Here is a 27,349-nt window from a genome sequence, read left to right on the forward strand (position 1 = left end):
CATATTTGGTTGCTATAGCAGAGTTTCCCAGACTATATAAAAAGTCAATAAAAGTACAAAAAATATTATTATTATTATTATTATTACCCAATAATAATAATAATAATTATTATTGACTCCATGGAGTCAAAGACTCATCTAGGAGATTCTTTTATAATACATAGAGCTCATCATACTGTGCTTTAAACACACTCAAATTCTCTGCAGACACCGCATGTCAGGCAAGACAGTCCAATTATTCACAACTCTGCATGAAAAAAACCTGCTTCTCACTCACCCTGATCACACCTCTTTATACAGTTTCCAGGGATAACCTCTGATTCTCCCCCAATCTCCCACAGTTTTCTGTAGAACATCTCCAACATTGATCCCATAACAATCCCTTACTAACTTATTGATCTGTATCATATCTCCCCTCTTCTTCTTTTCCACTAGACTCTGTAAATTGCATTTTCTCAACCTTTCCTCATATACGATATTCCAGAGGTTAGAAAGTACCTTAGTCAGTCACCTATGGATCCTTCCCAACATCTCTTAATCCTATTAAAAACCAGGTGACCAAATCTGGGCACAATAGTCCATGCATAGCCTAATCACAGTCTTATACAATGGAACAAGAATTTCCCCACTTCTACAAGTCAATGTCCCATGCATCATTCCCAGAAGCCTTTGTGTTGTCTTCACAATTTTGGCTATGTGTCCCCTAAATTTCAGATCCTTATCCACTATCACTCCTAGATCTCTTATTTCTTCCACAATATATCCTCACTAAGCATAAATTCTGCATCCTATTTTTGTTTTCCAAATTTTAAAACCTTACATTTTGCAACGTTGAACTCATATTCCCATTTCTATGCCCAATCACTAAATTAATTCAAGTCTTCTTGTAAGACCACAACATCTTCTCTACTCTTCATGGTTCATCCTAACTTTGCATCATCTGCAAACAACTGAATATCTCCATTCAAATCTTCTCCAATATCATTAATATACAAGTTAAACAGCAATGGCCCTATAATAGATCCCTGAGGCACACTACTAGTAACTTTCCTTTTCCTGGATATCGCTACTCCATACACAACTTGTTGATACCTATCAGATAGCCAGTCTCCAATCCAATGCACCAATCTAATATCCAACCGCATCTGCTATAGTTTGACTATCAATTTATCATGTGGTAATCTATCAAAAGCCTTTGCGAAATCTAAGTATATTACTGTGTATTATACTTAGGTAATCTGAGGACTGAATTTAAAAAAAAAAGATTTATCCAAGGGCCGCATCACAATGCGTATCTAGTAATTTGGTGAGCAGCAGTGACACAACCTCAATAGCTGAACAAACGAACAATACTAATTGTGCGCTCACATTCCCAGAGTGCCAAGAGCATGTGCATTGGAACAAAATAGTGTAAGAATGCTTCTTTGAGACATCTAATATTTGAAAAACACGTCGGTATACAGTGATGTAAAAATACCAAATAAAATTACCAACATCGAGATTATTGATAGAATTAAAATATCTAATATGCATTAGATTCAAATTGCTATTTTATTTTTTCGCTCATGAAATCAAACCCCACAGGTGGGCTGCACATGGCCCACGGGCAGTGCTTTGGACAGCCTTCATGTAAATAATTTCAGTGAACTGAAAGGAATCACCTGGTGAAATGAATCACTTCATTTTGGTGAAGTTTCCTTGACACCTTAAATGTTAAAGACTAGTTTTGATAATGGGAGGTGCTTGAGGAGAATCTTAGCACCAAGAAAATCACATTTTCTTGGTGCTAAGATGGTCAGTAAATGTAGAGTTAAGGTGAAAGATGCGTTTATTTTGGCTGGTACACATGATTCTTTAGGTGACAAGTGTGGCATGCAAGAAGACATGAAAGAGTTGCTAGTGCATATGAAAAAGAAGAGTGAGAAAGTAAAAGCTGCAAGTCTGTGGCCACAGTATGATAAAAATGAGCTGAGATGGAGAGTTATGATCGAAAATGAGTCAGTGAGCAGATTGTGTGTGAAGTGAGTTTGATGGAAGGAAGGATTTATATAAGATGGATGACTTGCATTTAAATGGATTTCAATGGATGGTGTCAAGAGTTTTGAGAAGTGTTGTTTAGTAAGCGTTTGGCAGTGCAGAGTTAGGGAAACTAGTATGTTTAGGGGAAATGCAGGCAATGCAATTTTAGGCAACCCACAAATTATTAAGTGGGAGAATGATGCAGTCCAGGTTCTTAACTTATGAAGACTAAGCAATGCAAGCTGTAAGGGAGGTTGTGGGATGAAGGGAGTGTTGCAGTATATGTATACTAAAGCCAGAAGTTTCAAAATAAGGGTGAGAATAATAATATAATAAATTTAGTTTAATCCTTTATCCAAGTGTGAGCAAACAAAGTTTGCACCTGAAAGTATCTTCAGGACTGGGGTAAGGTGGTATAACACCAGGGCACTCCTTGCAAAGGTGGAGCAAGCTACCAACATTCCTATCTCAGTATCTCCAATAATGCAAAACACATCTCCTTGCGGATATGTTTAATGTTATGCATTAAGGGAAGGGCCACAACCCAGACTAGTTTCGACCTTTATTGAGGTCTCTTCAGTGGGAGCCAGGCCCAAGTTGGTAGCTTGCTCCACCTTTGCAAGGAGTGCCCTTGTGTTATACCACCTTATCCCAGTCAAGATACTTTCAGGCGCAACCTTTGTTTGCTCACACTTGGATAAAGGATTAAACTAAATTTATTATACTCTAACCAAGTGAAAAATAAACTTTCAACATAAGGGTGAGAAGTTTTTAGCTCACATTTGTTAGCTCACCTTGGCCAAAAGTTATAGGCATAAAATGAGTAGCCATACATCAGGGGAACAGAGATTCAGTAAGTAGTTCATTTCATGCTATCTGGTGTGAGAAGAAAAACAGGATAATATATATGTAACTGGTTGCAGCTATAATCCAGGGGGTATAAAGGAGAATATAGATGGCATGAACTGCAAATTAGCATAATGAGTGCAGGTCAATCCATGTGGACATCAACTGGGAGGAGGAATGGCCTCAGGCAGGGAAGGATATGGAATTTATATAGCTGCTGAGAAATATTACCTGAGGCAGCATGTAACAGAGTGGACATGAGGTTTGAGAGTGCCAGACCTGATCACAGCATCAGGGAACTTAATAGTAACAAATCTAGCTCTACTGCCTCTGCTTGGGGGAATGTGATCATGCAGCTTGACCTAAGGGAGGGATTATAAAGAAAAAGGTGATCAGCGTGCACATGAGCAGCATAAGGCACAGGCAAGAAGGGTGACCTGTATGGTAAGGAAGGCAAAAATTAATTATGAGAGCTAGCTGATGAGGACAAAAGAAATCCTATAGTATACCTTTACTATGTGGCAAGTAAAAGGAGGAATGACTATGATAGGATGATTTAAAAAAGTCATGATGGGGGGGGAGGTAACAGAGGCAAGAGAAATAGTTGAATTACTGAGTGAGCATTTCTGTACCATATAAGTGCTGACGTTGCAATGCCAGGTGTGACATTGATTGATATGAGAACAGAAGTTGAAGAAATGGAGGTGCTTAAAATATTGCAGAATCTCAATTCAAACACAGTTTAGATAGGCCAGTATATTACAAGAATGAAAAAGTGTGAACTATCACCTCCTCTGTCTAAGCTGTTTAAGTCTCAGTACTGGATGGACAAATAACAAAGAGTGGTTTATGGAGAAGTTGTCCAGGAGAAGGCAGGTGACCAGCAGCTCAATATTTGGTCCTCTGTTGTTTAATTTGCACATCAGTGACATAGGAAATGATTGGACAGGAAATATTCAGTTGTTTACTGATGATGCTAAACTGGAAGAGTGATGGTAAATGAAGTTGCCATAGAGTGGAAAGATAACAAATTAGTCCAACTGCATAAAGGTGACTCAAAGACAGAAATTATAGGCTAATGAGTATCTCAGAAGTGGCAGTTAAGTTATTGGAGAAAAAGATGAAAGAGAGACCTTTCCTTTAGTGTTACACAGCGATCATCATTCATTTCAATCAATTATTATCACCTCCAAGTAGTTCAAAGACTCATTGGGAGAGGGCACCTACTCTACAACTCTTTGTCTCCACCAACTACAGCAACAAACAACAACTACCATCATCATCTACACCAACACCATCTACTGCCCATCACTACCACTAGTATTTTCACAGACAATCACAAACGTAAATGACCACAGTGGAATTCAAACTCACATCCTTTTGGCTGGAGAGTGGATAAGCTAACCACTCAGCCAACCATGCCCGACATTTCAACCTTCATATTAAGGTCATGATCTGGAGTATACACACATATATATATATACAGAGACAAGATATATTACCACTCAATCAGTATGCCAAGAGACAATGATTTGATCAACTGTTATTCTACTGGCTTGACTCCAGTGGAAAAAAAAACTACATCATCATACGGCTATAATCTATTTATAACATCACCAGTGAACAAATTCATATAGATAGTTTTCTTACAGTCAGTTCTATGTAGAGTATTCAAGGCATGATTAGAAAGGCCGGATTTACAACAGTTATTAAATTTAATGTGCCATTTATGATCCTTTTTTTGGATAGGAGTTATGTGTCCTCTTTCACCTGGGCAAATTACAGGTGCAATGAATACAGTATACTCCAGGCAGGGCCAGTGGAGGAAATGGATCCTTGGATGAGTTAAATAAATTCTGTAATTTTTTTTAAGTTCTTGTTAAAGCTCTTTAACATAAATGGCACTTTAAATTCAAAGCAAATATATTCGGCTTTGAATTAGGTTGGATCTTTAATATCCCTTACTTCTATATAATTTAAGAGCCTGTGCAGCTCAGTAGAAGTGGCGTTTGCACTCTACAGTGCTTGACTGCACGAAGAAAGGATTTGGTGGTTCAAATCTAGTTGCCGACAAGAGGAAATATTTTGCCAGGAGTATCCAGAATGAGGGAGAGGAATTGGTGGTGCAGATAGCATCAGCCTGGCCAAAAATTATTGGGTTCACTGACACATGGTTGACAGAAGGGGATATAACAACAGGATTTAGAAGTCGCTGGGTACAGCATTTTTCGGCAGGATAGGAGGGGAAAGCGTGGTGGTGGTGTACTGCTTATGATAAGTGATGACCTACGTCCTCTAAGAGTGGAGGCTTTGGAAGGCAGTGAGACAAATGATTCTGAGAGCATATGGTGTGAGGTAGAGGTGGGCAAGACAGGATGTTTAGTGGAATGTTACTATAAACCAGTGAGCACAGAGGGTGGGGACCAGGAAATGTTTAGACAGTTGAGTTTGGCAAGTGCAAGAAGAATGATTGTTATGGGAGATTTTAACTACAGTAGTATAAATTGGGGAGAGGAAGATGCATGTAGCAATAAGTGAATGGAATTTCTAGAATTCTTGAGAGACAAATGTCTTAGGCAACATGTAACAGAGGGAAAAAGAGGTTCAAGAGTTTTGGATTTGGTTATAGCATCAGAAGAGTTGATAATAACTGAGAGGACTTCTCTCCCATGAGTTGGAGAGAGTGAACATATGGTTTTGACTTGGAAAATAAATAGACATGCAGGAGTATCAAAGAGATGGGAACTTATGTGGAATTATAAAGCAGGTGATTATAACAGTCTTAGATGTCACCTTCGGGAAGTTTCATGGAGGGAGGAATTGGAAGGCCAGGATATCATTAGTGTGTGGAAAATTGTGAAAGAATATTTGTTAGCAGCAATGGTAAGTTGTATACCACCAGTGAGGAAGAGGACACAATTTGGAGTAAAATGGATGACAAACAATATTAAACAGGAATTGCATGCGAAAAAGAGGCTATGGAAGAGATATAAGGAGACAGGTGAAGAGAAGATGATTGACGAATATAAGACACAGGCCAGAAGAGTGACCAGTGTGGTAAGGAAAGCAAAACTGGAATATGAGAGGAGATTGGCCCTAAGATCCAAAGAAAATCCTAGGGAATTTTTTAGCTATGTGATCAGTAAGAGGAGAAATGATTGTGAAAGAAAATGACATTGTGGAATAAAAATGGGAATAGAGTAACTGACGCAGAGGACATAGTGGAATTTTTCAATGAACACTTTATTGGAGTATTTCATCCTACAGGAGTCAGTTTTAATGCTAGAAGGATAGGGCAGGTTCGAGGTTTAGAGGTACAGGAGGAGAGTGTGTTTCAAATACTGAGTACTCTGGATGTCAGTAAAGCTTTGGGACTGGACAGTATTTCACCATGAGTTTTGAGAGAATGTGCTAGGGAACTGACAGTGACTTTAACCTGGATTTTCAATATAACTCTGGCTGCAGGAAAGGTGCCCAGAGAATGGAAGGAAGGTAAGATAGTGCCATTGCATAAGGGTGGTAACAGACTGGGAGTGTCTAATTACAGGCCAGTTTGTGTGTCATCAGTACTTGTTAAGATCTTGGAGAAAGTAGTGAGGGACAGTATACAGATGAGGATAATGTTATCTGTGAGAATCAACATGGATTTGTGAAGGGGCGCTCTTGTTTTAGTAATATGCTGGCCTTTTATAATAAAGTTACAAGAACATTAGATGAGGGAAAGGCATATACTGCAATTTTCTTAGACTTAGTGAAGGCATTTGACAGGGTGCCACATGATAAGCTGATATTTAAGTTGCAACACATGGGTCTGGATGTCAGATTGGATAACTGGATTTAGGATTGGCTGTCTGATAGGTAACAGAGAGTTGTATATGGTGGAGCAGTTTCAAGGAGGCAGAGGGTTACAAGTGGGGTCCCACATGGCTCAGTACTGGGAACTATATTGTTTAACCTTTATATCAATGACATTGCCAGTGGATTGCAAGGGGATATTCAGTTGTTTGCGGATGATGCGAAGCTGGGAAGGATTATTAGTAATAGTGCAGATGTGGTAGCCCTGCAAGAGGATTTGAATAAGCTAGATAGATGGCCAAATGAATGGGGTGTCGGTTTAATGCAGCAAAATGTAAGGTCTTGAGGTTTGGGAAACATCGATGGGATGCTGCATACTATATGGGAGGAGTTATACTGGAGGAAGTAGGGGAGACAAGAGATCTGGGGTTGATGATTGATAGAAACCTGAAATTTAGGGGACACATTGCAAAGGTGGTGAAGGTAACACAGAAAATTGCTGCAATTATGAGAAGGACACTGACCTGCAGACATAAAAGGGTTATCATTCCGTTGTATAAGTCTCTGATCAGACCACACTTAAACTATTGTTCTCAGATTTGGTCCCGAGGATTTGAAGGGGATAAATTAACTGTGGAAAGGGTACAGAGACGGATGACAAAGATGGTTTCAGGACTGTACAATTTTGGTTATGAGGATCGGCTGAGGGAATGTGGACTGCAGAGTTTGGTGGATAGAAGAAGGAGAGGTGATATGATTGAGACTTTTAAACTGTTGAGAGCTAGTTACAGGGTTGACACTGGGGAGTTCTTTTGCTTGGTTGAACAGCAGGAAGGAGTGATGACAAGAGGCCATCCCTGGAAGTTACGAAAGGAAACTGTGAGCTCCTCCAATAGTGTATGAGTTTAAGTGGTGGTATGATAGACTTTGTGTTTCTTAGGGGGGACCTCCCCTCAATGAGTCTTGACAGACTTTATGTTCTTAGGAAGGACCTCCCACGATGAGTCTTTTGACTCCATGGAGGCCTGAATAATAATAATAATAATAATAATAATAATAATATATCATTAATATTAGTACATCCAGACTGTGTGTTTAAGAGAACAGTGTTGAGGACGGTGTTTGATTTAAAAGTGTTCTTCATATAAATAGCTATGTGGGGAAAAGGGAGGTCACATATCATGCCTGATTACATATAACATAACTTTCATGTTAAATAAGCAGCATAAATAGTGAATTTAAAAGTCTGGTTGGCCAAGTTGCTAATGTTCTGCTCTCTAACCAAGCTCTGGGTTTGAATCCTATGTGTCACAGATATTAGCAAATGTCTTTTAAGAGGCTGACTATTTTCATTACCTACTGCGAGACTCTCACCATCATGTTGGAGGTAAAGACTCTTGAAAAAGTACTGCATTTAGTTTCTAGAGCAGGAAAAACAGAAAAGTCACTTCTTGCTATACAACGATTATGAAATTTTTTACAAAAAAGTATCAGGATAAAAACCCTTATATATCGAGAAATATATATTAAACATTAAATTAGGTCTTACTTCCTGCAGTTCCCAAGCTTTCTTCCAACAATACAGATCCTTCAGATGTTAATGCAATAACTAAGTAGTTCGAACTAGGGTGAACAACAAAATAAATAAACAAACATATATATATATATATATATATATATATATATAGATAGATAGATAGATATATGATAATTGAAATGACTAGAAGCTATGAACATTTTGCAAAAATGTAATTTTTTTTTGTCATATTAATAGAGATTATGAATTCCTTTGCAACCTGCTTTATGATAATGATTGGCAATTTAGTATGACTAAATGACTAAAGTAATATAAATAACTAACATTAACTCATTCGGAAGTTCAACACTTACAATACTTTTTGTATTCCACATTCATCTATCACTCTCAAAGGACAAAACAAACAAACAAATAATATATATATATATATATATATATATCAGGTGTGTATATTCAGGCTGTGCTAGGTGTGTATTGCACACCCAGGAACAGCAATATCACTAATATTATATTTTTGCATTTATTCTTGTTAAAGATGCCCCTAATTGTGTCCTGGCTTTGCATGATTCCTAATATTAAACACAATATACTAATGCTTCACAAAGAGGACACTTTTCACCATGTAAACATTAATAGCTTGGGTGGATGGTCACAAATACTGACACCTCTGAGACCTTTGAACAGACATACAGAATGCGCAGCAGGTCAAATTCTTAGCACTCGGTGGTTTTAAATCACCCAGAAGGCGAGACAAGGTGTGAGCTCAGACATTAGCAACCAGAAACCAGTGGATACGATTGATTATTGTGTCAACAATTCAATCGAATGTTGTCATAAGTTCCTGTTCTTTTTTTTTTTTTCAGAGTTTTATCTATTTTGTGTGAAGTGTGAATTGATGTATTTAGGACACAGATATAGACAAGTAATTTTCTATAAATAATTTATGTTTTTGCCCATATTTACAATGGGGAAAAGTGTTGACAATCTACTGAATATCACATTTTCTGCCAGAGCTTTCACAGATTGTATGATTATAATCGAAGGAAGTTGGAACTTGTGTATAAATAAGTAAAATGAGTTATTTAAGCTTTTCTTTGGTTATGGAAAAATAATATTTTCCGATTTCTATGCATATTATATGGCTGTAATAAAAAATCTTATCAAAATTCAAATTATCTCAGATTGAGACATGGATAATTTGAACTTCGATACAATTTTTTAAATACAGCTATATAATAAGTACAGACATCTTGTAAAAGTAATCACTTGGGAAATTATTATTTTTCTGGACTGAACAAGAGAAAGGTTGAAATAACTGGTTTTACTTACTTATTAATACACAAGTTCCAACCTACTTTGATTATAATCATACAATTGCAGATTGAGATTTAATTTTTTTTTTTATTTTAAGATCTTGTTAGGGGGAACATTATTTTATCTTGAGGCCTGCCATCTTTTACTTTAGATAAAGAGTTAACATAGCTTACTAATTGTTAGGCAAGAATGGTTTAAGAAAATCCATTCCGAGTAATTAATCTCTCTGTTGAGATCTTCACAGACTGTTGTGTATTTATGTCCATTGTGGCAGGGTACAGCATTATTCAGCAGGATAGGAAAGGAAAACGTGGTGGTGGAGTACTGCTTATGAATAGTGATGACTTATGTCCTCTAAGAATGGAGGCATTGAAAGGCAGTGACACAAATGGTTTTGAAAGCATATGGTGTGAGGTAGAAGTGGCCAAGATAGGATATTTAGTGAGGTGTTGCTATAAACCAGTGAGCACAGAGAGTGGGGACCAGGAGATGTTTAGGAAGTTGAGCTTGGCAAGTGCAAGAAGAATGATTGTTATGGGAGATTTTAACTACAGCAGTATATGCTGGGAAGAGGAAAATGCAAGTAGTAAGAAGGGGATAGAATTTCTGGAATTCTTGAGGGACAAATGTCTTCAGTAACATGTAATAGAGGGAACAAGAGGTCCAAGAGTTTTGGATTTGGTCATAGCATCAGAAGAGTTGATAATAACTGAGATGACATCTCTCCCACCAGATGGAGAGAGTGACCATGTGGTTTTGACCTGGAAGATGAACAGACATGCAGGTGTATCAAAGAAAAGAGAGCATATGTGGAACTATAAGGCAGGTGATTATAATAGTCTTAGGTATCAACTAGGGGCAGTTCCATAGAGGGCAGAATTGGAAGACCAGGATATCATTAGTGCTTGGGAAATTGTGAAAGAACATTTGTTAGCAGCAATAGTAAACTGTATTCCACGGGTGAAAAACCGGACACACTTTGGTGTAAAGTAGATGACAAACAATATCAAACAGGAACTGCAGTTGAAAAAGAGATTATGAAAGAGATATATGGAGAGGGGTGAAGGACAGATACAAGAAGAATATATGATGCACGTCAGGAGAGTGACAAGAATGGTGAGGAAGGCAAAACTGGAATATGAGAAGCGATTGGCACTAAGATCCAAAGAAAATCCTAGGGAATTTTTTAGCTATGTGGCCAGTAGGGAGAGAAACGACTGTGGAAGAATGACATTGTGGGATAAAAATGGGAATAGAGTGACTGATGCAGAGGACATAGTGGAGTTGTTCAATGAGCACTTTATTGGAGTATTTCATCATGGAGGAGGTTTTAATACCAGAGGAATAGGGTGGGTTCAGGGTTTAGAGGTGCAAGAGAAGAGTGTGTTCCAAATACTGAGTACTCTGGTTACCAGTAAAGCTGTTGGACTGAATGGTATTTCACCACAGGTTTTGAAAGAATGTGCAAAAGAACTGACCGCTGTGTTGACCTAGCTTTTCAATAAAAGTCTGGTTGCGGGAAAGGTACCCAGGGAATGGAAGGAAGGTAAAATAGTGCCTCTGCATAAGGGCAGTAGCAGACTAGAAGTGTCTAATTATAGCCTGTTTGTGTGTCATCAGTAGTTGTTAAGGTCTTGGAGAAATAAGTGAGGAACTATATACAGCGTTGGGCAGATGAGGGTAATGTTATCTGTGAGAATCAACATGGATTTGTTAAGGAGCACTCTTGCTTTAGTAATATGATTGCCTTTTATAATAAAGTGACAAGAGCAGTAGATGAGGGAAAGGCATATACTGCCATTTTTTTGAATTTTGCAAAGGCGTTTGACAGGGTGCCACACGATAAGCTGACATTTAAGTTGCATCACATGGGTTTAAATGTCGGGTTACTCAAATGGATTCAGAATTGGCTGACTGATAGGTATCAGAGAGTTATGTATGGTGGGGCGATATCAAGGTAGCAGAAGGTTACAAGTGGGGTTCCACAGGACTCAGTACTGGGACCTGTATTGTACAACCCTGATATCAATAATATTGTCAATGGATTGCAAGGGGACATTCAGTTGTTTGCAGATGATGTGAAGTTGGGAAGGGTTATCAGTAATAGTGCAGATGTGACAGCCCTGCAAGAGGATTTGAATAAAGTAGACAGATGGGCAAATGAATGGGGGAGTTTCAGTTTAATGCAGCAAAATGTAAGATCTTGAGATTTGAGACACATCGATGTGACACTGCATACTCTATTGGAGGAGCTACACTGGAGGAAGTAGGGGAGACAAGAGATCTGGGATTGATGATTGATAGAAACCTGAAATTCAGGGGACATATTGCAAAGGTGGTGAAGGTAACACAGAGCATTGCTGCAATAACGAGAAGGATGCTGACCTGCAGAGATAAAAGAGTTATCATTCCGTTGTATAAGACCTTGATCAGACCACACTTAGACTATTGTTCTCAGATTTGGTCCCCAGGATTTGAAGGGGATAAATTGACTGTGGAAAGGGTACAGAGGCAGATAACAAAGATGGTTTCAGGACTGTACAATATGAGTTATGAGAATCGACTGAGGGAATGTAGATTGCAGAGTTTGGTGCATAGAAGAAGGAGAGGTGATATGATCGAGACTTTTAAACTGTTGAGAGGCAGTTACAGGGAAGACATTAGAGAGTTCTTTCACTTGGTGGAACGGCAGGAAGGAGTGATGACAAGGGGCCATTCCTGGAAGTTACTAAAGGAAGCTGTGCGCAAGAGGGTGAAAAGTGGTTTCTTTGGTTGAACCTTGGAATGCATTGCCTGAGAGAGTGGTTGGAGCAGGAATGGTCAATGGATTGAAGGAGGTGTAGGATAAACTTTGTGTTTCCTAAAAACGACCTCCCACGATGAGTCTTTTGACTACATGGAGACCTGGATAATAATGATAATAATAATAATAATAAACTAGGCAAGTGCAAATGATTTTTTAACAGTTTAACGTATTATAAATCAATGTGTAGGTAGTTTCCTACATTTGTAAGCTTATGATAAACTTTCATGATTACATTTTTTCAGCTCATGTTAGTATTACGTAATAAAGCTATTTTGTTCAAACTCAATAGTGAAGTGCAATCGTTGTTAAGATTGTCCTCTAATTTGATAACTCAAATTAGAGGACGATCCTAACAAAAACATCTTTTTTAGAAAGATCAGTAGTAAATTAGTCATCAAACCCAAACCCTTTTGGGTCTGCTTCCCACTGACGAGACCTCAATAAAGGTTGAAACCGGTCTGGGTAGTGGTCCTTCCCTTAATGCATAGCAGTATACATGTCCGCAAGGAGATGTGCTTTGCATTATGGGAGATACTGAGACAAGGAGTGATGAGAACTTGGTCCACCTTTGCTCGGAGTTGCCTGGTGTTGCACTACCTTACCTCAGTCCTGAAAATATTTTCAGGTGCAAACTTTGTTTGCTTACACTTGGATAAAGGATTAAACTAAATTTATTAAAACCCAAACCCCTATTAATGCAATTAAATGCTTGAAAAACAATCGTAACATAATAATCATGAAAGCTGATAAGGATGCCATTGTGGTCTTATTGACAAACTAGATTAGAGGGATAAAATAATTAATATTATTAATGATGAAAGCATATACCAAAATATCAACACGGACCCAATCTCTAATCATATGAAAAAAAAAAAAAAAATGCTAACAAGAAAGCAGATACATTCACATTGAAAATACTTCTACCTGGAATGAATTGCTCTCCTACTACTTTTGGTCAAATAAAGATTTACAAAGATGGTTATCCAATGTTGCTCATAATCTCTTACAAAAAATACCACACTATCACTTATCAAAATTCATCGCTAATTTAGCGAAACCATTTGAACAGTCAGGTTTATGATTAAATATACAAATCACCTTTTTTGGACAGATAAAAAATCTGAATTAACCTTTTAATGATATCGTTACTTCTTTTGACACCACCTTTCTTTACACTAATGTCGATGTCCCCAAAACATTGGACATCGTCCAGACACTACTATTAAATTACCCATGTGTCAAATTGAATACAAAATTAATTCTAGCTTTAATTAAACTAATTATCTCAAGAGATTACTACCAATTTGTATAGAAGTAATTTGAAAATAACTCCTATACAAAGATTTTTGGACTCCAATAGGCCAGAATATCAATAACCAGCTCAGTGAGTTATATTTTTGCCCACTTTGAGTGAAAATCATTGCTATCAACCCTTCCCACCACAGCATTTATATTTTATGGCCTAATGTTGAAGGCTTTTTTTGTATTCAGGGGAAGAAAAACTAGTGTTTTAAACATACTGCAACTTATAATAATTTCAGTAGCAGACTCACTTTTGAACTGTTGAACTTGAACAAAATAATTGCATTAACTTTTAAATTTAACGATGATAACATTTGAGAAAAATATAATCACAAAACTTTATCATTATTATTATCCTAAGATCCCCAGGGAGTCACAGATACATCTAGACTCATCATGTTCCTACAAATATAAGAAACTACATACATGTTGACGCATATCATCCTTATGCTATAAAAAAATTTGTCACATTTACACTGTTTATTAATGCATATAAATATACAACAGTCTCTGATGATTTAAACAGAGAGATTAATTACTTGAAGTAGAATTTTTTTTAGTCATTCTTATCCCCAACAATTAATAGATTGTTAACACTTATCATTTTCAACACACCCAATACCGAAAAACAGCCTTTCACCCTCTAAAGTAATGTTAATATTTTACCTCTTTCTTTTTAGGTTCATTCTTTAATATTACTTTATATTGTACACACTTATATTTTTAATATGTTTTAAGTTTTAGTATCACTTCAAAAAAATCTCAATTTTACTCCAGTTTAATTTGATTCCTGGTTTCATCATATTCTTCACATTATGCCTATATTTTAGTCTTACTTATCCCATTTTTTTTTTTAATATACTTAGACTTCAAGGTTCTTTTCTTTTAATCCATAATTTTAGTATTTTTAGTTTACAATCTTAACTTCTATCTCACCCATCAGATGACGGGATGAGTCCCCAATGAACAAACCTTTGCCATCTGGCTCAATCTCTGCCATATTATTATTATTATGTGGCACCTCAAAGGAGTCCAAAGACTCATTGAGGGAGGGCACCAACTCTACAACTCTATGTCCCCACCACTTAATCCACCAACTACAGCAAATTGCCACTATCATCAACACCAACACCACTAGTATTTTTTGTCTCTAAATTGCATGTGTTCTCAAGGCCGATTTGTCTGTATGCAGGGTGAAAAACCAGAAAAAATCCTGCTACTTCGGTATGAGATCAGCTAACTCACCTTCAACAGAAAAAACCCATATAAAGATTCCTCTTGTCATAATGAGAATCAAATTTAGGCCTTTTCCAATCAAAGGGTGCAATGTACATCTCATCTTGCTCTCTGAAGTTCGATAATTGTGACCTTTCCTTCAAAGACTGTAGCCAAGTTCTTTCTTGTATGCCTCTTGATTGTCTTCTTCCAATGATTCCATTCAAGACTATATTTATTAATCTCTGAGAGTATATATATTCTCTGGAAGTGTCCAAACCATCTTAATTGCTGTTCAAGAGAGAGAGAGAGAGAGAGAGAGGTATGGGAGTGCTAAAAAAGGAGAAAATGGAAAAAGTAGGAGGGAGGGATTGAGAGAGAGGTATGGGAATGCTAGAGGAGGAGAGAATGGAAACAGTAGGAGAGAGGGAAGGAGAAAGAGAGAGAGAGAGAGGGGTATGGGAATGCTAGAAGAGAGAATAGGAGCAGTACAGGAGAGAGGATGAGAGAGACTTAAGGGAATGAAAGAAGAGGAGAGAATGGAAACAATAGGAGAGAGGTAATGGTAAGAGGTATAATGTATGGGGACTCAATGATCAATGGTGGTCAAGATAGAATGCGTGAGGGGTGTTTGCTAGGAGGAACGATAGAAAGTGTGGCTATGGCAATTAAGAGAGATGAAAGTGTGGATGAGATGGTTGTGATGGTAGGAATAAATGACTTACTTGAGTGGTAATGTAAGTCGGACAGCGACAGATATGAGATTTCTGCTTGGAGCTGTACGGAAGAAGACAGAGAGAGGAAAGAAAGTGAGAAAGACGTCATTATCATACCGTAATGCCTAGGTATGATAATGACGAGCTGAGCAGAAGAGCAGTAATATTGAATGGCATAATAGCTAGAATATGTGACGAGAGGACTGGAATATGTGGATGCTTGGAGTGCGTTTGAGGAAAGAGAGGAATTGTATGCGATAGACTGCTTACATTTGAATGAGGAAGGACATAGGCATCTGGAGAGATTGCCGTTCTAAACGAGTCACTGTGGCCCAGGGAGGATGGTAGCAGGGGGTGGCCTATTGTGGGAATGGCTACTTGGGAGAAGGGGGACGACATCAGGTAACAATGAGCCTAGTGGCGTCTAAAGGGGATAAAGCTGGGTATGGAAATAATGGCATTTATATGCATTATACTAATGCCAGGATTATCTGGAATAAGGGAGCGGAATTGGTGGTGCAGATAGCATCAGCCTGGACAAAAATTATTGGGATCACTGAGATGTGGTTGACAGAAGAGGATATAATAACAGGAATAGAAGTAGCTGGGTACAGCATTTTTCGGCAGGATAGGAAGGGAGAAAGCGTGGTGGTCGAGTACTGCTTATGATAAGTGACGACCTATGTCGTCTAAGAGTGGAGGCTTTGGAAAACAGTTACACTAATGATTCTGAAAGCATATGGTGTGAGGCAGAGTAGGGCAAGATAGGATATTTAGTGGGGTGTTGCTACAGACCCAGGAGCATAGAGAGTGGGGACCAGGAGATGTTCAGACAGTTGAGTTTGGTAAGTGCAAGAAGAGTGATTGTTTTGGGAGATTTTAACTACAGCAGTATAAATTGGGGAGAGGAAGATGCATGTAGCAATAAGTGAATGGAATTTCTAGAATTCTTGAGGGACAAATTTCTTAGGCAACATGTAACAGAGGGAAAAAGAGGTTCAAGAGTTTTGGATTTGGTTATAGCATCAGAAGAGTTGATAATAACTGAGTTGACATCTCTCCCACCAGTTGGAGAGAGTGACCATATGATTTTGACTTGGAAAATGAATAGCCATGCAGGAATATCAAAGAGACAGGAACGTATGTGAAATTATAAGGCAGGTGATTATAATAGTCTAAGACTTCAACTTGGGGAAGTTTCATGGAGGGAGGAATTGAAAGGCCTGGATATCATTAGTGCTTGGGAAATTCTGAAGGAATATTTGTTAGCAGAAATAGTAAGTTGTATTCCACAAGTGAAGAAGAGGACACAATTTGGAGTAAAGTGGATGACAAATAATATTAAACAGGAACTGCATGCAAAAAAGAGGCTATCGAAGAGATAGCAGGAGACAGGTGAAGATAAGATGCATGAAGAGTATAAGACACAGGCCAGAAGAGTGACTAGTATGGTAAGGAAGGCGAAACTAAAATATATGAGAGGAGATTGTCTCTAAGATCCACAGAAATTCCTAGGAAATTTTTTGGCCAGTAGGAGGAGAAATGACTGTGGAAGAATGATATTGTGGGATAAAAATGGGAATAGAGTGAGTGATGCAGACGACATAGTGGAATTGTTCAATGAACACTTTATTGGAGTATTTCATCCTGGAGGAGTCAATTTTAATACTAGAGGGAAATGGCAGGTTCGAGGTTTAGAGGTACAGGAGGAGAGTGTGTTTCAAATATGAGTACTCTGGATGTCAATAAAGCTGTGGGACTGGATGGTATTTCACCATGAGTTTTGAAAGAATGTGCTAACCTGGCTTTTCGATATAAGTCTGGCTGCAGGAAAGGTGCCCAGGGAATGAAAGGAAGGTAAGATAGTGCCATTGCATAAGGGTGGTAACAGACTAGAAGTGTCTAATTACAGGCCAGTGTGTCATCAGTAGTTGTTAAGATCTTGGAGAAAGTAGTGAGGGACAGTATACAGATGAGGGTAATGTTATCTGTGGGAGTCAACATGGATTTGTGAAGGGGGCGCTGTTGTTTTAGCAATATGCCAGTCTTTGATAATAAAGTTACAAGAACATTAGATGAGGGAAAGGCATATACTGCAATTTTCTTAGACTCAGTGAAGGCATTTGACAGGGTGCCACATGATAAGCTGATATTTAAGTTGCAGCACGTGGGTCTGGATGTCAGATTGGTCAACTGGATTCAGGATTGGCTGTCTGATAGGTATCAGAGAGTTGTGTATGGTGGAGCAGTTTCAAGGAGGCAGAGGGTTACAAGTGGGGTCCCACAGGGCTCAGTACTAGGACCTATATTGTTTAACCTTTATATCAATGACATTGCCAGTGGATTGCAAGGGGATATTCAGTTGTTTGAGGATGATGCGAAGCTGGGAAGGATTATTAGTAATAGTGCAGATGTGGTAGCCCTGCAAGAGGATTTAAATAAGCTAGATAGATGGGCAAATGAACGGGGGTATCAGTTTAATGCAGCAAAATGTAAGGGCTTGAGGTTTGGGAAACATCGATGGGATGCTGCATACTCTATGGGAGGAGTTATACTGGAGGAAGTAGGGGAGACAAGAGATCTGGGGTTGATGATTGATAGAAACCTGAAATTTAGGGGACATATTGCAGAGGCGGTGAAGGTAACACAGAGGATTGCTGAAATTATGAGAAGGACACTGACCTGCAGAGATAAAAGGGTTATCATTCCGTTGTATTAGTCTCTAATCAGACCACACTTGGACTATTGTTCTCAGATTTGGTCCCCAGGTTTTGAAGGGGATAAATTAACTGTGGAAAGGATACAAAGACGGATGACAAAGATGGTTTCAGGACTGTACGAGCATAGTTATGAGGATCGGCTGAGGGAATGTGGACTGCAAAGTTTGGTGGATAGAAGAAGGAGAGGTGATATGATTGAGACTTTTAAACTGTTGAGAGGTGGTTACAGGGTTGACACTGGGGAGTTCTTTCGCTTGGTTGAATAGTGGGAAGGAGTGATGACAAGAAGCCATCTCTGGAAGTTACGAAAGGAAACTGTGAGCAAGAGGTAAGGAGTGGTTTCTTTGTGTGGAGGGTAGTTGAAATGTGGAATGCATTGTCTGATGGAGTGGTGGGAGCGAGAACGGTCAATGAGTTTAAGGAATGGTATGATAGACTTTGTGTTTCTTAGGGGGGGGGACCTCCCCTTGATGAGTCATGACAGACTTTATGTTCTTAGGACGGACCTCCCACGATGAGTCTTTTGACTCCATGGAGGCCTGAATAATTATAATAATAATAATAATAATAATAATAATAATAATAATATACAGTGATATACAACTCAAGCATCTCACGACCACCTTGAAATCGCTTATACTACTCGTAAACTTGAGTATGGGATAAGCATTCATCACCAAATGCTTTTTGAAGCATTTGATTGCGTTTCGGTAAAACTTTTACCAAGTTTAACACAAAAGTCAATCGCAGCTCTTTGTTTGGAACTCATTTTCTGACTGTTCGTCAAAACACACTGTCACTCTTAGCACCATAACTTGGCTTCTAATGAAGCAAATGTCATAAGCAGTTGACACAACACTAATGAAGGTTGCCGCTTTCGACAACAAAAAGATACAACAGGTGGCGTCACTAGTTTCTTCTATTTTCGAAGAGTTTCTTTTTGGACAGAGGGTGTACTTAGATTTTTCATGTAAGTATATCACTAAGGCTTTTGATAGACTGACACACCACAAGTTGGTAACTAAACTGAAGCAGATGAGATGGGATAATAGACTAATGAGTTGGATAGGTGAATGGCTATCAGATGGATATTAGCAAGTTGTGTATGGGGGGGGAACACTATCTCGAAAGATGAAAGTAACTAGTGTTGTGCCACAAGGTCAGTTTTGGGATCATTGTTATTTAATTTGTATATTAATGATATTTCGATAGGTTTAACTGGTGATATAGAGATGTTTACAGATGATGCAAAACTGGGGAGAGAGATAAAGACTCAAGCAAATTTTGTAGATCTTAAAGGAGGGAGAACTTGAATAGATTGTATGAATGGGCACAGTATGGAACTGTGAAATCAATGTTGCTAAGTGTAAGGTTCTGAAATTTGGTTGGCAACAATGGGATGTAAAGTAACACTTGGAAAAATTTTGGAGGAAGTTGAGGAGATAAGACACCTTGGAGTAGTGGTGGGCAAGGATCTGAAGTTCAGAGGTAGCACTGCATAAGTTGTGAAGACATCACGTCAGATTATGGTAATGATGCAAAGGACATTAACTTATAGAAAGAAAGAGGTTCTGGTTCTATTGTATAAGGCCTTGATCAGGCCTCATGGAATACTGTTCACAGATCTGGTCCACTGCTTTTCATGGTAGTGAGCATATATCAGAAAGGGTCCAGAGAACTAAGGTCATAACTGGTCTTTGTAATTTGGGATATGAGGACATACTGAAGATAAGCAGTTTGCAAGCCTTATGAAATGGAGGTAGAGATGAGATATGATGTATACCAGTGGTCTACCTCAGGGTTCAGTCCTTGGGCCATTGTTGTTCAGTCTATACAGAAATGACATTAGGAAGGGTCTGACAGGAGATGTGCAATTGTTTGTAAATTAAGTGTAAAGTTATGCACTTTGGTGTGATGAGCTTTCCAGCAGCATATTATATTAGCAGGGTTATTGTACAAGAAACTGATGAGACTAAGGATTTGGCATAATAGCAGATAGGAATTTGACATTCAAAGTTCACATAACAAAAGTTGCAAATACAACTCAGACCACACCTGGATTATTGTGTGCAGATTTGGCCTCTGGATTCCAATGGGGATAAATAAACTGTGCAAAGAAGAGTTACAAAGACTATATCTGGATTATGGGATTTAGAGTATGAGGACAGATTGTGGGTATCTGGATTAAAGACTCTGGTTAACAGGAGAAAGAGGGGTGATATGATAGAGGTCTATAAACTTCGGAATGGGTGTTATAGGTTATGGTCTAATGAAATTTTTCGTTATATGGAAGGTGGGGAAAGAACATTGGGGGGCATCCATGGAAGTTAGGTTTGTTTGCAGTTAAGAAAGGAGGAAGAGCTAGGTTTTTCAATCACAGAGCAGTGATTGAGTAGAATAGTTTGCTTTTAGGGGTAGTGAGACAACTGTATGGGTGATTTATAACCTCCCTTGATGAGTCCTTGACTCCCTGGAGATCTCGGATAATAATAATGACTGACGTATTTAAGTTGCAAAAGGGTTGTTGCCAGTTTAATGTGGAAGGAATTTTTCATAGAATGGGAGAAGGGATAGAACAAGTGGACATACCTGGAAGCTGTATAAGGAGGATGTGAGCAGGTACTTTGCATGGAGAATTGTTGGTGAGTGGAATGCATTTTCTGATACTGTGGTGAATGCAGATACATATAATGAGTTTAAAGCATGGTTTGATGGGCTTTGTATAAGATAAATCCATTATACAAGGGTGGAGCTATGACAGATGCAACCAATTATAGTGTTGGAGAGGCTAATTGAAATGTGCATCCAGGGGTGAGTAGATGGCACTTTAATCCTCTATACAGGACAGAATGGATTTGTTAAACCCATTCTGTCTTGATTTATCAGTCTGCTTACCGTTTATAATAACATGACTGCACAGTTAAGCAAAATTCAAACGTATCAAGAACATTTGTACCCCAGATATAGAGGAACAAATATACATAATACTTTTGAATTTTGGAAGGTATCTGAGAGTATTGAGCCTTTGTAGCTCAGTCGGTATAGATGAAGCCCTTTGGTCAGAAAGACCTAGGTTTGATTCCCGCTCATGACGTGAGGAACCTTTATTTGGACTCTTTTGACAAAAGGTGAGTTAGTCAGTTATAGAGGTAAGAGGCTTTTTCACCCAGAAACTCTGGTTTTTCGTTTCCCAGAACAGGCAAACTGACTCCATGAACATGCATCTACAGACATAGGACACTTTGGGAGGCATAGGGCTAACCATCTTATTCTTGATTAAGAAGTCCAAGAATAGTTGGAAGAGGTCATGGGTGCTTAAGTGCCTATTAGAACCATTGATGGATGGATGGATCTGAGAGTATTACAAACTGGATGTTTGTTATCTAAACTCAAAGGTAAGAGTATGTAAAACATGTTTGTGATATAGCAAATGTGCATAAAAGGCTTAGGTGCTGGTTTAAGAAGCTCATATTATGGGAGGTGATGAGAGGAACAACTATCTGTTAATCTTGTAAATTATGATAATAATTTACAAGATATATAATGATAATACTATTCCCTGTAATAACTGGCTACCTCAGGAAAAATGTCCAGCGCCTTGTATGATGCTGGCTGCTCTTATCTGCATCTACATTTCTTACATTAAAGATCAACTCCCTCCCCTCCCCTCTGTTCCAGGTGTGTACATGGTTCTTTGTTCATACAACTTTGCATATTATGGACAAATAAATACTAAATATTAAAAGATATAGTAATAATAGACCCTGCCTCATCATTTTCTTCTCTTTATAACACAACCAATTTCTCCAACATAGCTTCTTGGTTGTTATACAGTTCTCTGAATAATGGGATTAGATCACTACATCATTGAAAGTTGTAGGAAGTTTTTTTCACTGGTTATAAAGTATACTACACTGGACAAGAAATTATATTCTTATAATTAAATTGAAATATATGATCTTTAATTGACCATGATTGATAAAAATCTAATACCAACAAGTTTCGCAGACGGGGCTGTCCGGCTTTTTCAGGGCTTATAACAGTAAGAGAAAAACTCAAAGTGACTAGTACAGAGAAAATGTAGTAACACTATCATATAAATTAAACATTAAAACAGAATGCGTAATATTACATGCATGGAACGTGTTGTGTTAGTCACTGTTATGAGAGCACGTTCTGTAGTTTGAGTAAAATTTAAATTCTGGAATACTAAGTGATATTATTAAAGTTTTCCATATGTCAGCTATTATCATTCCCCGGTTTCTGTTAAGATTTTCTCCAGAACGGAGGACTACAATGGCTTCTTTGAAATTGCTACAACAGAAATCTTCTTCTAGGTAAGGCATTGAGATGCTATCCTAATCAATGGTATGGTTAGTAATCGCGAAATGATGAGCTAGACTTGAGTTGTCTATTCTGTTGTTATTAACATCTCCTATATGTTCCTTTTTTTCGATGTATCACATATTAGAGTCAGACCCAACATGGAGAAACACAAAGGACACTAACAACTTATTACGGAACATGACTAGTTGGTCCACAGTCTTGCAACAGAATCTCAAGTCACTATACCCATTGACTGCACGATTGTATGGGGCCCCAAAAGTCCACAAAAGTGGAGTTCAGCTATGCCCGATCATTGACGGAAGAAATGCTCCCACATATTTATTGTCCAAACACCTCTCCAGCCTCCTAAAAGGAAAAATTCTTACATTAAGAATTCAAAGCACTTTATTGAAAAACTGACGATCTTAAAGATAGACATTCTCACTACCTTGGACATGGTATCTTTATTTACTAACATTCCAGTAGAAGAAGTTATCAGTATCTTATACAATCTCTTCTCTGAAGATACGGCTCTCCTTTTTCATCACTGCCTTAAATCTAATTATTTCAAATGGAATCAAACGATATATGAGCAACTACATGGCTTAACTATGGGCAGTCCCGTTTCGCTGCCCTATGCAAATCTGATCATGGAAAAGCTAGAAACAGACATCCTCTCAAAATTAGGCCCAAAACCTTTAGTGTGATGGAGATATGTAGACGATGTCTTCATAATTTGGAGGGACACAAAAACAGCTCTTTTGGACTTTTTAACCAAAATTAATTATTTTCGTCAAAAAATACAATTCACTTTGGAACTGGAAAAGGTAATCAACTACCATTTTTGGACACCCTAAGCAAGAAACTAGCACATGGACATATCAAACTAACAGTCTACTGCAAACCAACACATGCTGGACACTACTTTCATTTCAAGTCAACTCACCATATTTCCCAGAATCTCAGCATAATACATATGCTCAAAAATAGAGCTACGAACATCATCTCAGAAGAAAAAGAACTCTATGATGAAATTACACATATATCAGAGACGTTAATAAAAAATGGCTATCCAAAGAATCTAATCAACAAGATTCTTTATAGAAACCCCCCAGAACAACAACCTACCATCACTCAATACAGTTCATCCTTAGTTATTCCTTATGCAGATACAGTGTCCGAGAAGATCGCAAAACTTTTTAAACCTTTCAACGTCAGAGTTGCATTCAAACCGGTCAAGACTGTCCGTCATGTTTTAAGATAGCCAAAAGACATTAATCCTTTTTTCAAACATGCTGAAGTGTATGGCATCCCATGTGCTTGTGGTCTAAACTATATAGGACATCGAGAAGCCTCGAAATCCGAAAAAAAGAACATATAGGAGATGTTTATAACAACAGAACAGACAACTTAGCCCATCATTTTGCAATTACTAACCATACCAGTGATTGAGATAGCAGCTCCATGCCTTACCTAGAAGAAGATTTCTGTTGTAGAAATTTCAAAGAAGCCATTGTAGTCCTCCGTTCTGGAGAAAATCTTAACAGAAACCAGGGAATAATAATAGCTGACATATGGAAAACCTTAATAAGATCACTTAGTCTGCCAGAATTTAATTTCGCTCAAAACTACAGAACGTGCTGTCATAACAGTGACTAACACAACATGCTCCATGCATGTAATGTTACGCGTTCTGTTTTAATGTTTAATTTATACGATAGTGTTACTAAATTTTCTCTGTACTAGCCACTTTTTTTCTCTTACTGTTTAAGAGTTTTTCTCTTACTGCTATAAGCCCTGAAGAAGCAGGACAGCCCCATTGGCAAACCTTGTTGGTATTAGATGTTCATAAATCATAGTCAATTAAAGATCAATATATATTTCAATTTAATTACACTCGGGTCTCTTTTTATGTGGATCTTTTTTATGAGGATTTTAAGTTATGTGGTGCACGCCCACAGATGCAAGACCTTTCGACATCTCTGCACATGTCAAAAGAAGGAGAATCCATTCTGATTACAGGGTAATCCAGCGTTTCCCAAACTTTCCCTACGACGGAAACACTTCACAAATCCTGAAATTTGTGAAGTGTTTAGCTGATTTTGTGATGTATTCATTAATAATTAATTGTTAATTTAGCTGATTTTTATTATAAATTAATAATTGATCATTAATTATTAATCAATAATTAATTAAATTTGACCCAATGGAGAAAAAAAGCACCGAAGAAAAGCAATTTCTTTGGAAATGAAAATTGCAATTTTAGATCACTTAGCAAAAGAAGAAGGATCTACAGTGATTGGTAAATATTTTAATTTAGGCGAATCTACTATAAGAGCAATTAAAAAGATTGAAGTCACAATAAGAAAATCTGTCATTTCTGTCACAAAACGAAGTGCCAAATTATCATCATATTCAAGAGATGCTTTATTAGAAAACACGGAACGAGCGCTCGTAATTTGGATTGAAGAATTAACTCAAAGAAGAATTCCTATAAGTGGTTATTTAATTAAACAAAAAGCTCTTCAGTTTTATGAACAGATGAAGCAATTGGAGCCATCTACTTCCACTTCCCAAAGCTGATAAAGAATTTTCGGCTAGCAAAGGATGGTAAACCGGGTTTTTCAAAAGGAATGCACTTCATAGCGTGAAGATTACAGGCGAGGTTGCAGCAGCAGATGAAGAAGCAGCCAAAAATTTTTCAGAGAAGTTAGCCAAAATTATTGAAGATGGTGGATACTGTCCTGATCAAGTGTTTAACGCTGATGAAACAGGATTGTTTTGGAAGAAAATGCCTAATCGAACTTACATCGCAAAGTCTGAGAAAAAAAACACGTGGGTTTAAAGCAAGCAAAGATCGAGTAACGTTGTTACTTTGTAGCAATGCATCAGGAGATCGAATGTTGAAACCCCTCCTAGTAAATCAATTTCTAAGACCACGTGCTCTAAAAGGCAAAGATCTAAAACAGCTGCCGATACGTTGGATGGCTAATACAAAATACTGGGTAACAACTGCTGTATTTACTGAATAGTTCAAATATTGCTTTGTACCAGAAGTGGAAACATACATGAAGCAAAAAGCTCTCGATTTTAAAGTTTTATTAATTGCTGACAATGCACCAAGTCATCTGCATTTAGAACATAAACATTCAAATGTGCAGGTAGTTTTTTTTTCCGCCCAATACAACAAGCATTATTCAGCTATTAGATCAAGGTATAATTGCTACTTTTAAAAAAATATTACGTTAAGCACACTTTTCAATTTATATTGGATAAACTAGAAAATGAATCATTAACAGTAACTGACGTTTGGAAAAATTTTCTATTTTGGACTGCTTAAATCATGTTGCATCTGCTATCACTGAAATAAGACCACAAACTTTAAATGCTTGCTAGAAAGCAGCTTGGCCTAGATATATTGCAAACAGTGCAACCATGCATGGTTGCACTGTTTCACTGTCACTTAAGGCATTATCCACATCTTGAGGATAATACCTTAAGTGATGATGATATTATTGGATATCGATTAACTTTAGATATCGTCGAAGATCCAGAAAACGATAGTGAAGCGGAAGAAAAACCTGTCCCCCCTCACTGCAAATATAATTCGAGAAAGTCTTGTACTGTGCAATAAATTGGAAAATCATTTTCTTGTTAATGACACAAATTCTGAACGAGCCTTTAAATTCCAATGTGAGCTAAAGAACTGTATGTCTGGATATCGCGAGCTGTATAAAAAATTAGTGAAATCCTCATCGCAAAGTTTAATCACTGAGTTCGAGGTTATATCGTAGTGTGTAGTGTTCGTGCAAGCTCCTGATAAGATAAGTATTATTTTCCTTTATTGTTGATTAAATTACTTAATATTGCGTAGTTTTGTTTGCCTTGCGTATTTTAGTGCGTCTGTTTGTGTGTTTTTGGTGCGTTATAACTTATAATTTGATAAAACACTTTGCAAATAAGTATGGCACCTGTACGAAGGAAAATGGCGGGCAGTAATGATGGTTCACCATCTTTATCAAAGAACGGTAGTATAAAAGAAATGAGTCAGTGTACTAGCTGTGAAATGTACGCTTTGCGGAGTGCGGTTGGAGTGTGGTTAGATGATAATAAAAGATTGAATGCGTGTAGAAAATGTAGGGAGAATGAGGAATTGAAGTGTATTTCGGATCGTGAGTGTGATATTTTTGTCAAACTTCAGAATGAAGAAAATAGGGATATGACAAGAAACAGCAAGGTTGTACATGAGAATTGTGAGAGTGTGAATGTAGAAAGTGTAAATGATAGTATTAATGGTATCTCAGAGAATAAAAAAGATGAGATAGATGCATTGAGTGAGATCGTATTGTTGAATGGTGCGATAGAAAGGGCAAAACAGCAGCTAGAATGCATGAACAAAAGTCGACTGAATGAACCAACCAATAATAAAAGGTATGACAGGAAAAATAGACGTATGAAAGTGAACATGAACAAAATGAAGTATAGAGTGCGGTATGGAGACTCGTTAGTACGAGGTGTGTTAGTAGAGGATTTGACAAAATCGTACCAACCTTGTGCGACCATAAAGGATGTAACTGAGTCTATTAGAGAGCAAAAGGAAAGGGTGAAAGAAATGATTGTTGTGGCAGGTACGAATGATTTGAAAGGAGATAAAATGGAAATGATAGAAGACCTGAATGAATTGTTTGAGGTAGCAAAAGAAAAGAGTGAGAGAGTTAGAATGATTAGTCTTTTGCCACGGTATGACAGTGAA

General features: G+C 37.7%; 1 protein-coding gene across 7 annotated transcripts in view; it reads right to left on the reverse strand.

The window, feature by feature from the left end:
* The window catches only part of axo (axotactin), a 927,649-nt gene that overhangs the window by 261,994 nt on the left and 638,306 nt on the right, over positions 1 to 27,349 (reverse strand). For all 7 annotated transcript variants that reach the window (XM_090410025.1, XM_090410024.1, XM_090410023.1 and 4 more), the window contains one exon: positions 8,210 to 8,283. In XM_090410025.1, coding sequence (XP_090266151.1) covers positions 8,210 to 8,283 — 74 coding nt within the window. The remainder of the gene's footprint in view (positions 1 to 8,209; positions 8,284 to 27,349) is intronic.

This window comes from Typopeltis vanoorti, chromosome 20 (genome assembly GCF_054136105.1).
Source record: "Typopeltis vanoorti isolate ZY-2024b chromosome 20, IOZ_Tvanoo_1.0, whole genome shotgun sequence".
In the NCBI taxonomy this organism is placed as follows: Eukaryota; Metazoa; Arthropoda; class Arachnida; order Uropygi; family Thelyphonidae; genus Typopeltis; species Typopeltis vanoorti.